The sequence below is a fragment of the Drosophila takahashii genome, chromosome X (genome assembly GCF_030179915.1).
Source record: "Drosophila takahashii strain IR98-3 E-12201 chromosome X, DtakHiC1v2, whole genome shotgun sequence".
In the NCBI taxonomy this organism is placed as follows: Eukaryota; Metazoa; Arthropoda; class Insecta; order Diptera; family Drosophilidae; genus Drosophila; species Drosophila takahashii.
In genome coordinates, this window is record NC_091683.1 from 8,792,205 (window position 1) to 8,809,410 (window position 17,206).

The window sequence follows — 17,206 nt, forward strand, 5'->3', positions numbered from 1 at the left end:
GGATTTATTTCTTATTTTGTTATCTATTCAAAACAGTATGTATTTTTGGTGTACGACCATTTTTGGCCAAGTTACAGAAAAAAAACAAAAATATTTGCATACAATTTCTTATTATTTTTCCGTTTTCAAAAGTTGATGTAAGCAGGCAGAAGCACCCTATTTTGGAGGGTGATGTATAGCACTGGTTAGTTAGGACCTCCGCCGAAACTTGGAAACGTTTTGTAAGCGCTGGTGTTGTCAACTCCACTCTCCAGTTTCCCCAGTTTTTGCCGGATTTCCCCCCACCCACTTTCAGTGTGCCAGTCCGTATGTTTTGTGTTTCTGGCGGAGTTTGCGGAGTTTGTCATTCGCATGGCGACAGAAAGACAGGACGACAGAACTCGCAGAACAAATGTACCAACAGTCCGTGTATCTGTGTCTCGATTATGATTGCATTATGGCGAAAAAGCAGCTGAAGCTGATGCCACAGCATCCACAGCTCTCGAAAGCCCACATGATGTACCCGAGTCCAATCCGCCTTTTCTCTTTTTTCGGCACAAGAACAAAACAGGAACATCAACGGCTACACAGCTACAGCTGCGTAAATTTGCATAATTCCACAATAAGCTGAGAGGGGGTTTTTGAAGGGGGTTTTTTGAGTGAAAAGTTTAGAGACGAAACTGTTTCGCCAGACAAGAAAGTTTCATCGGCTTGTAAATGATGTTTTCCTGCAGCAGCGAGGTGAGGAACTGCTGTGTGTTGTGAGGGATTTATCAGTTTGGATCCACAGACTTTGATTTTGATGGAGCATAATCCATCAACAGTTGGACAGTTTTGCGGTTGAGTCTCGGTCACAAGCAGTGACTGATCACGGGTCACGGTGAACGCTTAAGAGTGATAAGTGCGGATTTACACCGCCGTCACACCAACTAAGCTAATTAATTATACTGGCTAATGCAGCGCAACGGATTTCTGTTTTAAAATCTCTTCAAAATAATACTTACTAAAAGTATGCAAGATATTTTTGAATAACATTTTCAGAGGATTTTTGAAAATATTTTATTTTTTAAAATATCTTCAACATAAGCCTAAAAGCATAAAACATTTTTAAAATCTTAGAACACTAATTTATTATCAATTTTGAAAATATTTCAAGACTTGAAGCTGCATTTTAATTTAAATTGATACCACATTTTGTGAACACGAAACCCAAAAACATAATTTGCTTACTGTAACTAAAATCCTATCGTAATTAATTTTCTATGAAACCACAAACTTCTCAGCTCTTTCGCCTTGACAAAGCACTAAGTTTCACTTTGGCGGGCGAAAATCATCAGCACTCCGCCGCAATGAAATTTTAATCTCAACCCCCAAGCCCCCCCTGCCATTTTCTGCTAAGTGACATGGACGGCGGGCTAGATAATAGAGGGGGTGCTGAAGCAAAATCCCTGAGGAGCCAACAACATGTCGATTACGCCCCCAGGGAAAGGAGCAGAAGAGAAGGACTTGTCGCAGGACATGTGTTCCGACCAGCCTACAATTGTTGGCCAAAGTGTTACTGTTATTGCCGCCGAGCAAGTAGAAGTCACATGGCCAAGACATCAGGACAGGACAAAAAACGTGCTAATCTTGGTATTAAACTTTCAAGCCCGGATAACACATGTTTTTTTTCTTAGCTTGTTAGATACTAGAGGCAAAAACCTGAACTCTAAAATATTAAATGCAGAAAACTACAGCTTGTAGTGTGGTAATTTTTAATCACAAAAATACCTTTTGGCTTTTTAATTGACTTCAAATTTCCGGAAAAACACAAGTTACGCATTTCAGCAGAATTTGGCCAACAATCATTGTTGTTTGACTTCAGTTATCTACCAAAAACCCAGAGTATTCTTGAGTCAATGCCAATTAAATCGATGACAGCATGACAATGGAATTTGTGTGTGTATTGGCCTGGCCAACGTTTTTGCTTAACCAAATTCATGGGTTTTGGTCCTCAGACAAAATTCTTTGCACATCAACAAATTTAAAATATTATTAGTAATATATCTAAATAACAAAAAAATAAATGGTTAATTTTGCCATGACTTTAATTAACTAAAAATTGATTAAAACCATTTGTGGCACACTTTATTTTTTCTTTAATCAGCGATAAATCTTTAATGAACCATAGTATAATTTGAATTTACTAAAATCAAGTTGTAAGTATTTTTAATTAATTAAAAATTAAGTGAAACCTCTAATGGCAGTCATTCTCACTTTTTAATTTTTTCTCTTATCAGAGATAAATATTTAATGAGCCGTAGACTAATTTTAAAGCTAGGATAATTTTCTCCCTGTGCAATTGTCTCTTTACCCAAAGCTCCAATGTTCCTCGGCCGTTGTTTGCATTTGTTCCCCTGGATTTTATGAGCTGGAGAGTTCAGGATGGGGGAAAAGGCTAAGGAGGAGTAGTTGGAGCCTCGGCCGGAGTTCAATTAATTGCTCGTCTCGGCCACGCAGCTGCCATGTAAAGGCCTTGTAAACAGGCCGCTTGGGCCAGTGTGTTTGTGTTTGCCCATGTCTGCGTTTGTTTCCCTGTCTGTTGGCCATGTTGTTTGCCCCGCGTCTTGGTCAAAGGACCAGCGCCTCCACCTCCTCCTCCTCTCCCTCATTTTGCCGTCCTGGAATGTGCGTGGTTTTGTGTGCCAAAACGCTTAACACTCCACTGAGCACGAGGCTGCTAAAAGTTGACGGACGGTCCGGGAAAAGGGAAAATGGGGGCGGTATCTGGGGGGCGTGGCCAGCTTGAACTGCTCAGTGAAGCGCCATAAAACCGTAATCGGTTTAATGGACATCTCACATGGCCACTTGCCATGCAAGTGCAGCCATGAGCTCATGAAGTTGGCCAAGTTAGGGATAAAGTTCTTCTTTATTAAGGATTCCTTAAAAAGTTTGTTTTTATTTAAATAAAAAAATTATTTAGCATTTTACCAAATATTTTTTTAAGCACAAACATTAATTAAATAATTTTTAATGATAAATTTAAATATATAGATTTTTTAAAAAGTGTTTCTAGATTAAATTAAAATTTGTTGAGAATTTTTTAGTTATTTTTTGAAGCACAAAAAATTATTTAAGAAATTTTTGAAGATAAATCTAAAATATTTTTATCACACATGCTCCCCAAAAAAATAGATAAGTGTATCTAATACACTTCAGTGGTTTCTTATTCCTGCTACGCCCACTTGTGCATGTGGCTTTTGATTAATTTAGTCCCTAATTTATTTAATTATAAGCCAAAAGCATAGGGAATTTTGTCACCTGTTGGCCCCGAAAAAGTCTGGCAAGAGGAAGATTTTGTGAATTTGCTTATTGGCCGTAAGGAAAATGGGCGGAGAGGGGAGGGGTGAAAAGCTGTGAGCTCAAATGAAGTGAAATGAGAGAAATCGGCTTAGCCTAAGTCACCACACATTGCTCTTCCGCCTCTTTCGTTCTTTTTTTTGCCACTGTCCATCTGTGTGGCAAATTACTTTCGATGGCATTAAACGCTTTCACAATCCCCGGGAAAACTGGGAGGGCTTTCCTCGTATTTTAGCACCCACTCACTCACCTTCCCCCTAAAAAAAAAAGCAACAACGAAAGAGACAAGGCAAATCAAAGGCATAAAAAACACGATGAAACAACAGGTTGGCTTGCATACACAAAACAAAAAAGAAAGCTGGCAATTTTATATGTATAGATACTCGTAAATACATACATATTTTAAGGCATTCTTGGGGCCAAAACGAGGTGGGATTGTATCATACAGAATTAGCTTAACAAATATTTTACCTTTCTATATTTTAAGATAAATATTCAATTTTAAATTATTAAATTATTTAAAAACATTGAAAATACCACAAATATTTCATCTTTAATCGGAATTGATTTGTTTTATTTGGAACCCCTCGATCCACCCTCGTTCTGTTGCTTCGTTCGACTTGTCCTGGGTTTTCCTTCGCCTTTTTTCCTTGCTTATATTTTAACATAACGAGGCGGTTTTATGGATTTCTAGCCAAAGGACATAAAACATATCCCACGTACGCATATCATAAATTTGCCCACATATATTCTGTTGTTCTTTTATTTATCTATTATTGGTTGAATAAGAAATTCATGGTAGACAAAAAAATTAAATTTTTAAATCAGTCAGTCAGTGTGATATTTTGTATTTTTGGCCAATCTAAAATTGTTTATTTTAGTGGTAGAAAGCCAGAAGGCAAGCTCTCTTTAACTTGTTATTTTTAAAAAGCTTACTTAATTCGGTTTACCTTTAGCAACATGTTGTTTATTTTCACTCCGGTTGCTCATTTCAAAGTTCAATTTTGATGCCCTTACAAAAAAGCCATATAAGTTGTTTATCAGCATAAAATAATTTTAATATTATTTAATTAATTTTTAATAAGATGTTTAAAATTTTCAATATTTTTTCTTAAACTTGTAAACATATATTTTTTAAATATTGTAGAGCATCTCACTTACCACTTGGCTGGAAATATATGTAGTCCACAGTATTTTAGCCGCTGGCTTGTATTTCCAAACATTTTGCTTATACAGGTGACAGAAAGGCAGGAAAATTATGGGGAAAATGTGGGAAGAGTAGGATATGCCAGGAAGGATGTGCCGAAATGTATAAAAAGAGAGCGTAGAGAGCGAGACAATAAGTAGAATGAAAATGGCTTTGTCGGTTTATTAAGCATATTTCGTAGGAATTTTTAATGCCAAAATCCGACTTTTCCTCTTTGGCTCCCCGCATTTTTCGCCCTTTTTGGCCTCGAGGTTTTCGACAAAAAATAAGGAATAGTTGACATTTTCGGTGCTTTTTCCATCCACACACACATCTATTTGCATTTTTCCTTTTTTTTATTTTGTTTGTTTGTTGGTTTATCTTTTTTTCCCTTTTACCTATATATTTATCGTATTTTGAAACAATTTTTTGTTGCTGGTCCTTTTGAGAATATGTTGCAATTTTAGCATCATAAAAATGCAAATGGGTCGGATGCCAGAGTTTCGGTTTTGTATCTGAAGGACTGAAAGGCAGGGAGATATTAAGCCGATTTAAATGGGAGGCTTTGAACATTTTGCACTTTCTGTAGCGTGTGTGTGTGTCTGGAACATTAGCTTGGCTTATGTTTAAATATGCCATGACATCGATGAATAGTTAAGGGATTTGAAAAGGGTGGATGGTTGGGGGTTAGGGTTAAGGGCTATAGGGTATCGGGTTGTTTTCCTGTCTCCACTTAGAGATGGGGATTACAAAACACTGACGATGCACAGACTGGTGCAAATGTTTGCCAGTCCATGCAATGCCTTGTAAGCCACACAAATCCTATTTGGAAATTGAATTGCATATTCATATTATCGATAGTTGTGGCAATTTGTAAGCTTGCCATGCCTCAAATTTGCATTGTTCTACTGATGTTCGTCGTATCTTTGAAAAGCTATATTAATAAATTCAAATAAAATAGGTGTCTAAAAGTATGCAACAATATATTTTAATGCCAAAGTGATATAAATTTACTATTCTTTTTTCACATCATACAGAGCACATTTATAAGTGATTTCATAAACGTATATTCCATCTAATGATACAATTTTCAGCTTTAATTTATTTTTAGAGCATTGTCATTAAAATATTACGCATACGCCAGGTTGCACAAGCCAAAAGACTTGCCTTTCATTGCGCATTGTGAGCACTAGTCAACTGCAAGTCAAACGCAGTGTGTCATAACATCTTCCGTGGACGTGAATGCAAGTTGTCAAAATTAGTCTTCTGACTTACTGGCTTCCTCCGCTTTTTGGGCAAATTGCAAAGCACATTACGCATACGTCACGTTGCACCACGAGCGCTCATCGCAGATTACGCTTTGTTTGTTATTTTATTGACAAAACATCACGAACAGGACGAATGTCGATGACATATATTACGCATACGCCGCGTGGAGCGTGGAGAGAAGGCAAAAGGACCAAGGAAACTAACCACCCACAACCATGGTAGTTTTTCAAGGTCACCGGGTGGGGGTGGGGTTCTGGAAAAGTCAACTAGGGCAGATGTCAAGTGAACCAGAATGTTGGCGGCTAACTTTCGCATTTCGCCCAAAACAATTTCAACAATTTTCGGTATTCCATTTAAATCGAGAGGGTGGCGTGTTTTGTGTTTTGTGCTTTATGTTCGGTAGGCGGCCAAAAACTTGTTGTCGCATCAACAGCAACAACAACAAAAAATCAACAAGAACAACAATGCGTTCCGTTTGTCCCGCACATTGTTACGGTTGCGGACATTTTAATTAGACTTTAGTGGCTTTTGTGGCCGCCATTGTTGTCTTGCTGCCAACTATGCACTAAATAAATTTAAATGCCAAACACACTCAGACCCACACACACCCAGGCAAGAGGCGCACACACACATACATTGATGCTTAAGTTCCCACACACACATGTAGGATACAAAAAGGATTCAAAGGATCCAAGCTTCGCGCGCCAACACAATAAATTCACTCTGTAGCAAACAGATTGTATTAAAGGTAATGGCAAGATAATAATATTGCAAGTCTCATACAAAATGCAAAGCTTTTCTAGACTTAATAAATAGTTTTCCCAGAAACAAGGTTTTCTTTAAATGTTCCATCTAGTGCTATATAAAAAGAGCTAGACTAAAACAAGGATCACTAGACTTTTTAAATCACTCGTAAACATGCTTAAAAGTATCCAAAATTATATCTCTTTTAAAGCTAAAATATTTCTAGGAACCTGCAGAAATTTAAACAAAATACTTAATAATATTTACTTTCATACCAAAAACTTTTGTCAGTTAATTAGCATTGCAAAAAATAAACCAAATTATATTTTCTTTTGACCATAACTTGCATTGCCATCATTTATTCGTGGCAAAAGTGCACAAAACGATAAATGCCCCCAGATACGTAAAAACCCATTATGGCTGGGGATTATTCAACCATTTCTAATCTGAGGGCACCAGCAAAAATTCCATGCGAAACGTTATCTAACACAGCGTTCGTTTATTTTGTTTGCCATTCAAAAGTAGATTTTCCCTGTTTATTTTTTCGTTTTTTCTTCCGTTTAGTTCTGTTTACAGGTTTCTAATAAACTCATTTTTGTGGTTTGCAAAATAATGCCCCTTCAAGCGCCTAAAAGTAGGCAATGTTTTGTGGTTTTTTTTCCAAGGGGATTTAAAGAAAATGGGAATGGCCAACAAATTGCTCAGTTGAATGGACAAATAGATCGTTGGATAATTATGCAAAAAGTTGTTAGCAAAGGGCAGAGGTGCAAAATGGAGATGGCTGGGGTTGAAAAATCAACAGGCCATAATGGGTTAATTAAGGCATGGCGCAGGGCGATGGTAAAATGTTAAAATGCTAAAATGAGGGGTTAAGGCCCGCTGTGCTGCACTGCATGAAGCTGAATCATCTGTCTATTAATTAGCCTAAAGTGGATAGAGGAAATGGCCAGAGGGCTGGAATGGGGTGGTGGGAAAATAGAAAACGGAAAATGGAAAACGGCTAAGCAAAGCGGACTCTGTGGGTCTGCTAAAATATGCAACATGCTCATTACAAGCATAATAATTAAACTCCGGAGTGCCACAAAATTCAAATATGCACTGCTGCCAGGGGTGGGTATCTCGTGTATCTCGGGAGGGGGGGCTACAAAAAGGGGGTGCTTTGGGGGTCAGTTTGTTTACGCGATTTCATATGACATTCACACACGTTCGTGCAATATCTGTATGTGCGTGAGTGTTTGGCATGGATTTGCGTTGTTTGCCTCGAAAGCTATGAAGAAAAACAGGCGTTCCGCAAGCAAAGTCAGTGCAGAACGTGCCGCATTCGTTCCATCAGCACTCCAGCCCCCCCCCCCCCCCCCTGTGCCATGCCACTGGTATCTCCCACATTTTTGCCCCCTTTGGGTCTGCGTGCAAATTAATGCGACATTTATTCATTATGCCATGAAACAGTCATGGAAGGAGAGAGAAGGAAGGTTGGACAGGGGGGTTGGGATGCAAGGATAACCAGGGGCAGGGCAACCCCCTTTGCTAGGGGGGAAAGGACAGATGAAGCAGCCAACCACTCGACAACCGGGCAACAAAGGCGATGACACACCAAAACACTGTGGGGTCAAGTGGAAACCAAATAATGAGCCCATTAAATAGCTTAAGCTGTCTATTAAATTTAATCAGCATAAAGAATTTAACATCATTTTAATTAAATAATTAAAATATAATGGATTTACTCAGTAACATTATTACAAATTTAAAACAAAAAAATTACGATATTTTGTATAAATATCTTTACAAATAAAATCTCGTATAAAGGCAACTAGAAGTAGGCAACAATATAATTGAATTCCAAAATTTCTTTTCACAGCATACTTTTAGACAGCTTTGATGATTACTTCGAAACCGTAGTAATTTCTAAAATTCAGTTTTAAAATCTTTACAATTTTTTTTTTTTAATTTCTAAATTGAATTTAATTTTGTAATACTTTTTTATTGACTTATCCTTCTGAGACGACCACTGTGCAATCACGATAACCTCAATGCGACGCCCACTTGAGCGCCTCTGCCTACCAACTCCGCAGTCCAAAGTCCCCCGTTCCGTAGCTCCCATTGCCCCGTCTCGCTCTCTCTCTTCCGTCTCTGCCGTATCGCTGTCTTCCTTGCTCCCGCTCTCCACAAATGTGTCACCGCATAGCGTCGAGGGACATAAAAAGCATTTGCGTGATTTTATTTCGCATTTTTTTGCTCTTCACTCACTTTGGGCTCAACTTTGCTTTTACCGCCGGCGCTTCTTCTGCTTTCCCAGTTTTCCATGTTTCCCATGGCCAAAAGTGTAGGCTCGTCTCCGGAGATTGGCTGTGTGTGTGTGAGTGTTTACCGAGCTTGTGTTAATTTAATCACAGTAAAAAGAATTTAATTAGTCGCACAAACACAAACAGCAGTGGACAATAATGGCAATAATAAAAGGCGTGCTGAATAAAATTTCCATAATTCGAGAGGCCTAGAAATGGCAACATCTGGCCTGGTCAAATTATTAACTTGGCTGACACTCGGAGTTTTTGTGACAATTTCCTAAAATTATTTATAACATTTCCTTTTCTTAAAATTATTTATAACATTTCCTTTCTTAAAAATTTCGATGGAATCTTTAAAAGAAATCTGTAAACAAGTATCTTACACGTTATGAACGATATGATTTCTGATAATATTTTCGTGTGAAAAACCCCACAAAAAACTGGCAAATTTCACTGGCAATTTGCGCCGTCTTTTATCGCTCGTTTGGCTCCCGAATGCCATTTTTATTTTAATCCTGCATGCGAAGCTTTCCCATTTCTCCACACGTCCTTTCTTGAGTTTCCCCAAATGGCAATTCAGTCAATGACAGAGCATAAAAGATCCACCGCATGTGGGGGGAAAAAAAAAGAATTCTTGTCTATTCAACTATGAGTAAAAACCTATTTTGCCCAGGTCATGCATGCGGATACACACACACAGAGATATATCTACATACATCTGCATATATGGCCGCTCGCAGGGCGACCCAAAGTGGAAGTCAATTCAAGCAGCTTACTTTTATTTAAGTAAACGGCAAAAGAACATAGAGGACTTGGTAGATATATATACATTTTTTCTTCTTTCTTTTTGTGTTAGGAATGTACTTGAGATGCCATGGCTGCTGACCTTTTCTATGTTATTTTATTGTGGGGATTGCGGCGTCTTTTTTCTGGCTTTTTCTGACCCACCTGAACGACGCCCCCGGGCAGGTAGCCTCCTCTCACTTACTCATCTCGCCTCTCGCCTTCTCCTTTCGCCTTGCAGATTTCAATTTGCAAGAAGAGGCCTCCATTCCGGAGGACATATTTGACCAGCACGACGGCGACATTGGGGATGAGGACGCTCAATATGCTCCATCTGCTGCAGCTGCCGCCGCCGCCGAGGAGGAAGATGCCACCGCCAACGCCGCCGCCTCCGCCAACGATGAGGATGATGACGATGATGTGGGGCTGATGGAGGAGGACGACGACGAGGATGCATCCGAGGCTGATATCGTAAGTACACACACATGACTTACACTTGAAAAAATATTTACAGATGGCGCCCGAGCAGGGACTTGAATTATTTGGCCTTAAATTTTTAAAATGCCTTTAAAGGAACTAATTCCTTAAAATAAATCATTTAATAAGGCTGTAAATAAATCATTTAATATCTTTTGGATGGCTTAATAAGAGATTTATTTATCAGGAGCTTTCGGTCCCTGCTCGGGCGCCATGTACCTATGGGTGAACTTTTTTATTACTTACTATAAGTATTGTATTTTTGAAGGTGGCCGAGTAGGCCCGAAAATACAAATTACATTAAATTATTATCAACTTTGGATCCCTGCTCGGGCGCTATTAAAAACGGAATGTTTTTTTATTTTTGGAAAACAAGTTTTTAATTTTGCCATTACACTGATTTCATATTTTCAGGGCATACAAATCAGAGATTTTTCTCTCTTTTTTTGACATTTTTTAGTGTACACAGACAAACATAAGTGCTCAGATGCTTCATAAAGTGCCCGAGCCTACAGTCAAGTCCATTCCGAATGAGGTCAGTTCTATTGAACCAAGTGGGGTCATATGCGACAAGTGGATGGGGGTTATAGGAGGTGTCCATTGAAATGTCGCACAATGCGAGCGGCCAAGTCAAATTACTTTTCCAGCCGAAGAAGAAGGTGGAAGGGATGATGGGCCGCAGCTTAGCCCAATACTCGATTCCTACATTGAAATTCACTTGAGCAAAAAATGGGACCAAAGTCGAGAAGAGCAAGAGCCAAAGGCACTTGAAAGCATTTTTGAAACCAAAATTTAGGCAGAAAAATAATTGCCATCAAAAGGGGGAAGGCTGCCCGAGAACAAAAGAAGACCTTAAAAGCTTAGAATCACGTCCTAAATTTGCAGGAATAGCTTTACAAGATAGAAGACCTAAAAGCTATAACTAATTCATTGCAAATAGTGAATGGTTAATAAGAGCCTAAAAATAACATTTTATATAACGAGGACTGACGATTTGACCTTCGAAATACCAGGAAGGCGAAATAAGAAGGCCAAAACATCGTTTAGCACTTTAGAATGCACTCAGTAGATCGTACCACCATTGCATTGACAATTCCTTGGAATTGCGATTCCCCCAAAATTCCCCGTACTCCACTCCTGTAATCAACGATTTGCAGACACTTGAGTTGAGTGTGGAAAGCACAGCCAAGGGCTCGAAATGAAACTTTCATTTTATTGTCTAGCTGCACATGTGCGCCCACACCTTTGGAATGCCAAAGTAAAATTCTTAAGAGAGGTTCTAGGAAAGAGTTTTCTTTGAGTATATTTTGTTTTTCTTCTTTTTTTTCATTTGTGCACTACAAATTGTTTTTTCCTCCAAATTTATAAACACAATTCAGAACTTTAAAGGAGTTCCAAAAAAATGACAACCATTTATAAAGGTGACGAAAAGTATGCAGTAAAAAATAGATCTTTTGAAAATTAACAATATTATTGCATACTTTTAAGCACCTTTATAGAATTTATAACGATTGTTACGAAGAAAATGTTGTAAAATATACTTTAACCTTTTTCGCTCTGTGCATTGCGACTACTTGCAGGTACTTGAATCTCAAAGGCCCACTTCAAGGAATTTCAGTGTTTACCTGGACGCTAAGAAATACCAAAATAACAAAAACCAGAAGCGCTCCAAGGAGAAGAAGAACAATATAAGCCACTACAACTACAAATTGAAAAACAATATAGAGAACCGAAGGCCGCCAAAGGAATCTCCACCTCCTGCAGCATCTGCAGCTGCCGCAGCTGGAAAATCGGGTATGGAAACGCTTGTTCCCGGTGGCGGAAAATCCAAATTCACTTCCGGCGACGACGAGGAAGACGACGCGAACTTTGGCAGGCAAAGTTTTGGGTTTGAGTATAAAAAATTAAAGAATATGCACGAACAGAAAAGTCAACAGGAGGAGCAAAGAACAGACAGGAAGCGGGGCGATGATGGTGATTTACTGGGGGAATACCCGACGTCACAGCTGTTCGATGCTATTGAAATATTAAACGAACGAAAATTTAATAAACCAACGGCCAAGAAAGAGGAGCAGGAGGTGGAGCAGAAGTCCAGACAGGTGGATGAGGCCATTGGTGATATCGAGGACAATTTGGATAATGATGAAGTATTGCCCAACCAAGAAGACGACGACGACGAGGACATTAAGTCGCCCATTGACAATGATGAATTGGCCAAAAAATACCCAGTAGCCACATCAACAACCACCAAGGTCCCAGCCACTTTGGCCACATCAAAAGGCACCACCAGCAGCAGCTCAACAACAACTAGCACAACTTCGACAACGACAACGACAACAACTCCAAGAACTTGGCCAACAATTGGCCGCAAACTGAAGAGGAATTTCTTTGGTCTGCCGCAGAACACAGAAACCAGATACTATGGCAGCTATGATATCGGTCGGGTTCGGGCATCGGCGGTCCAGGAAGAGGATACCAACGATGAGGATGGCCAGGATGAACAGGATGTGGGCCAGCTGCACTACTATGACACAAAGTTGGTCGCTTTCGATCCGGAAAAATCCGAGGAAAATTACTTGACAGCCGAGAAGAAACAACAGCAGCAGCAGCAGCGGCATTCAACGCGTTTTGTGGACGACGACTATGCCGAGGAGCAGCCGCCGGCGGAGAAGTCCAAGCTGGAAAATCCCTGGGAGAAATCCGCTGAAAAGCCAGAGGAGGAGCAGGAGCAACCGGAGGATGGCAAATTGGAATCTGATTTGGAATCTGCATTGCAGCGATATCACGAGGGTAAGTCGTTTGCACATGAAACTGTGAAATAAATAAAAAAAAAATTAAAGCGAAAAAATTGAAATACAAAAGTGGATGCTCGATTGAAAGGCACAGTGTAAAGGGTTTAAAGAATTATAGAGGAAATATTTAATAAACAAGGGAAAAGACCACAGAAATCCCAAGGGTTTTAAAAACTACTTTAAAAGGTGTCCAAAAGTATGCAATAAAATATTTTTAGTCCGAAAGATTTATAGAATTATTCCGAAAAAGAAAATTCTTTTTTTACTTCATACTTTTAGACACATTACCAATATTAGAAAAGAAGAAACTGCCACAGAAATCTCAAAGGTTTTAAAAAGTACTTTAAAAGGTGTCTAAAAGTATGCAATAAAATATTTTAACTCCGAAAGTTTAGTGGATTAAATCCGAAAATGTATAAAACCAGCTTTGGCTTTGTTGAACAGTAGAAACTAAGCACTGTACCGCATTCCATTTCCCCTTTGATGGCCTCTCACAGTGGGAATTTGTGCTTTTGGCCCACTGTACCGCACATTCCACTCGCTCGTTCGGTTTCGCTTGGCAGTTTTCGGTTTTCGGACCCCAGTTAGAGATCCCATCAAAGTCAGCAATGCGGCTGTGTGTGTACTATGTGTGTGCCTGCCGTAAATTGAAAATATGTAAAGGAAATCCCCAAAGCATTCTACATTCTACAGACGAAGACCCTCAGACAGAGAGATATGTGTACGTTTGGCCGGGGGTAATGAAAAGCCAAACTGTGGCCAGGAAAAGCGCTTTAATTTCAATGCAAATGTGTGAAGTGCTCGAAGACTTTGCCTAAAGAGCGAATAAATCTCCAAATTCTATATTCCCCTAATTAGTTTAGCGAGAAGCGAAGTTGATAAAATGTATGCAAATTTTGTTAAAATTTTTTCCAAGCCAAGAAATCAAACGAAAAAAGTTCAGCTTCCCTGGGGGAATGTGCTCACACCTCCCCCTTCAGCCATTTCCTGGCATTAAACAATAAAGCTCACAAAATAGCAAATATATATATATACAACGTATATAGCTGAGCCAACGGAAGCAACAAAATCTGTCCAGAGGATTGGCCAAGAAATGAAGTTCTGCGGGGGCGGCGATGGCAGACGTGCCCTGACTGGGAGAAGCAAACGCCCGGGTTGATTCGAGAGTTCCACCATAAATTCGTTGATTATTTTATTTCTTGGGAGTCCTGCTGACGCCTCCCTCGCTGGCACAAATCAAGTTGAATGAATTTGTGTGTGGTTCCCCATCGGGGATGCGGAGGAGCGGCAGTTCTGGGGATTTTGTGTGGTTTGTAAGGATTTCAGGACCAACATTGAGCTGGGTCAAACGAGAAGGAAGGGCAGGATTAGCAGCGAAGGCCTTGCATACCCTAGAAAACTAGATTTATAACGAAAGCATATACAAAATCAGCTTAAAGTATTATTTAAATATTATTGAATATTAGAGCTTTAAATCTGACGTTTTTAGGGATTTTTCTTTTCGAAATCGGAGTTTATTTGATCAAGTTATGGACCATAGAAGTGCAGTTTGGGGTTAACTTTTTGAAAAACATAAAGAAAGTGAGCTAAAAAATTTGATTAAAAATAAAACCAATAGATAGTAAGGCCAGAATTATATGGAGGCTTGAAACTGCGAAATCGGCATGCAATTAATTAGTTTAAATCACAGAATTGCAGTTTTGGGTCACCTTTTTTAAAAAAACAATCAAAAAAGTCTTAAAAATTAAATAACCAAAAAACCAAACACAATATTTTAGAGAAATAGAACTTTGTTCTCGGAATCTCAGAATTAATACATTTTCGGTCACCTTTTTTGAAATTTTAATGCGTGTCAAACTGTTTAAGCGCATCATACGACCCTCTTTTGCCTTTTTCTAGGGCATTGGACAGAAGAATATCTTGTTGTCCGTTGGCCTAATAGAAATCTATTACTTCCGAGCCCTAGAAAGCGTGCCGAGACTAACAAAGATTTTTATTCTCGCAGCCACCGGGGCCACGCCCACCGCCGCAGCAGCCGCCCCCGCGTCGGCATTCGAACGCTTCAAGGCGCTGCGAAGGAGTCGCCAGCGGACGGGTCACAAGAGCCACAAGAAGCGGTACAAGGACTATCTGAAGCGGCATCCGGAGCGGATGGTGGTGGTGGTGACCCCGACGCCCCCGATCTCAACGAGGCATCTGCAGAAGCTGCAGAAGGAACGCGAACGATCCACGCACTCGGCACCGATCTTCGCCTTGGGCCTGCGACCCCAGCGACCCCTGACCCCCACTGGGAAGCCCTTCTACGAGGGTCAGGTCAACTACTACGATAATCAGCCGCAGCAGCTGGACGTCGATCCGAAGCACCACACGGAAATGGAGCGCCTGATAGCCCACGACAATGGCAATTGGTATCGCCGCATCAGTCCGGTTCTAAGGAATGGCATTAAGAGTGATCAGACGGCGATGAAGGATCATCATCAGCATCACCATAATCATGGTCATCATCATGGCCACCTGGGCAACCATCATCACCACCATCATCATCATCACAATCATCACCATCATGGGCATGCCAAGTCAATGCGACCCAGTAATCCGTATCAGAGGAAGGGTATTCCTAACCCACCGGTGGCACCACCACCACCGCCACCACCACCCACACCGCCTCTGCCACCACCGAAACCCCAGCTGGGCCATCAGATCACCGAGCTGGAGCATCTGGAGCGCTACTACGCCAAGTGGCCGCATCTAGCCAGGGTGCAGTTCCAGGTCTACGACGAGCACTACCGCGAATCGCATCCCGAACTGTATGGCGACTACGAGGACGACTACGAGAGTGCCGCGGAACTGGAGGAGGCGGAGCAGGAGCGCGGCGAGGAGGCCAACCTGCCGCCCTATATCAAAAAGTATAATCGCCGCAACAAGCAGCTGCTCAATCTGCTCGAGGGCACCCTGCCCACACCCACTTTAAATCCAGGGAATCCCCTTGGCAGCACTGAATCCATTCGCCTGGATGATGAGTATCTGAAGGAGAAGAGGCGTCGCTACCATCAGCATCAGCGCTTCGAGGATTTGTTTGCCCAGCAAAAGAGTTCGACGACGACGACCACGGTTAAGCCAAAAGAAGTTACCCAGTTGGAGGAACCAACTACTGTGGCCAGCAATCAATTGCCCGAGGAGGATGCCCCGGCTGCTGCGGTTTCTGGCGAGGAATCCGGTGATCCGGCACCCGAGACCCTGGACTTTTGGCAGCGCGAAGTGGCCAGTAAGGCGGGAAATCCTTCCTCCTCCTCCTCGACCACCACGCCCAAGCCGGCGCTATTTAAGCTACCATCCTATCCGGCCATCGCCGGGAGCTTCCTGGGCACACCGCGCAGTCGCAGCCGGAGCGCCCAGTTTGTGGCCAATGTGGCTGGTCGAGGTCAAAGTAGTTGGCCCCGTTTGGAGGCGGGGAATTCCACGGAAAAGCCAGAGGGAGGAGGAGCAGCAGGAGGAGCAGGAGGATCCCCCGGAGGAGGTCGGGGAGATCCCTCGCCCCTCAACTCCTTTGTCTACCATCGCGTCATCGATGGCATCAACGGAGCAGGAGGAGGAGCAAGTGCATCCAGTGGCATTCCCGGCAGCAGTAGAGGCAAACAGTCGCGACTGCCATTCGTGGCCATCACGGATCGACGGCTGGAGAAATCGCTGGCGGAGCGACACAAAGACTTTGAGCAGAATCACTTTCCGATGCCTTAAGTGGAAAAGCGGGAAAAGCTGGAAAAACACAGAGAGAGAGATAGAGAGAGGAGTGGATGGAAAGGAAAAATTAACGATGAGTTGGTAGCAATGGAAGGAAAGTGGAAATCACCCTGAAAACCCAAGTCAAAGAGCTTCTTAAATATAAATGACAGAAAATAAAACATGTATTTCAATATATTCATAATACTAATTTTAATAACTTCAGTTTGCAAAAAGTATATTTTTCAAAAAATTAAGAATGAATCATGAATAATAATCTGTTTTTAATAAAGTGTTTCAAACATTTTACACTTGAAGAATATTTATTCCAACTTTTATTTTCAAACTAACTTTTTTTCTATTTTATTTTTTTGTTATTTCTAGACTGATATTATAAAAAATAAAATATAGCCTTTGCTGAATTTAGATTTATATTATTTTAATTAAACCGTTTGAACCATTTTCGAGCCGCAATAAAACGATGCCAGCCAGATTCAAAGGGTTCTTCGCCTTATTTGAGAACAATTATTGAAAAACTCCCATTCCCCTTTCCCCCGAAATGTTACCAACTTAAAAAATCTAAACATAATTCTAGTACTATATTATAGTCGCCGCTTTCGGATGTATTATTT

At 40.8% G+C, this 17,206-nt stretch overlaps 1 protein-coding gene across 1 annotated transcript in view; it reads left to right on the plus strand.

The window, feature by feature from the left end:
• Positions 1–16,772, plus strand: part of LOC108068100 (uncharacterized) — a 38,700-nt gene extending 21,928 nt beyond the window's left edge. The window contains exons 2-4 of the mRNA XM_017157504.3: positions 9,827–10,056; positions 11,643–12,852; positions 14,860–16,772. Of these exons, the coding sequence (XP_017012993.2) occupies positions 9,827–10,056; positions 11,643–12,852; positions 14,860–16,592 (3,173 nt within the window). The 3' untranslated portion in view covers positions 16,593–16,772. The remainder of the gene's footprint in view (positions 1–9,826; positions 10,057–11,642; positions 12,853–14,859) is intronic.
• Positions 16,773–17,206: the final 434 nt, after the last annotated feature.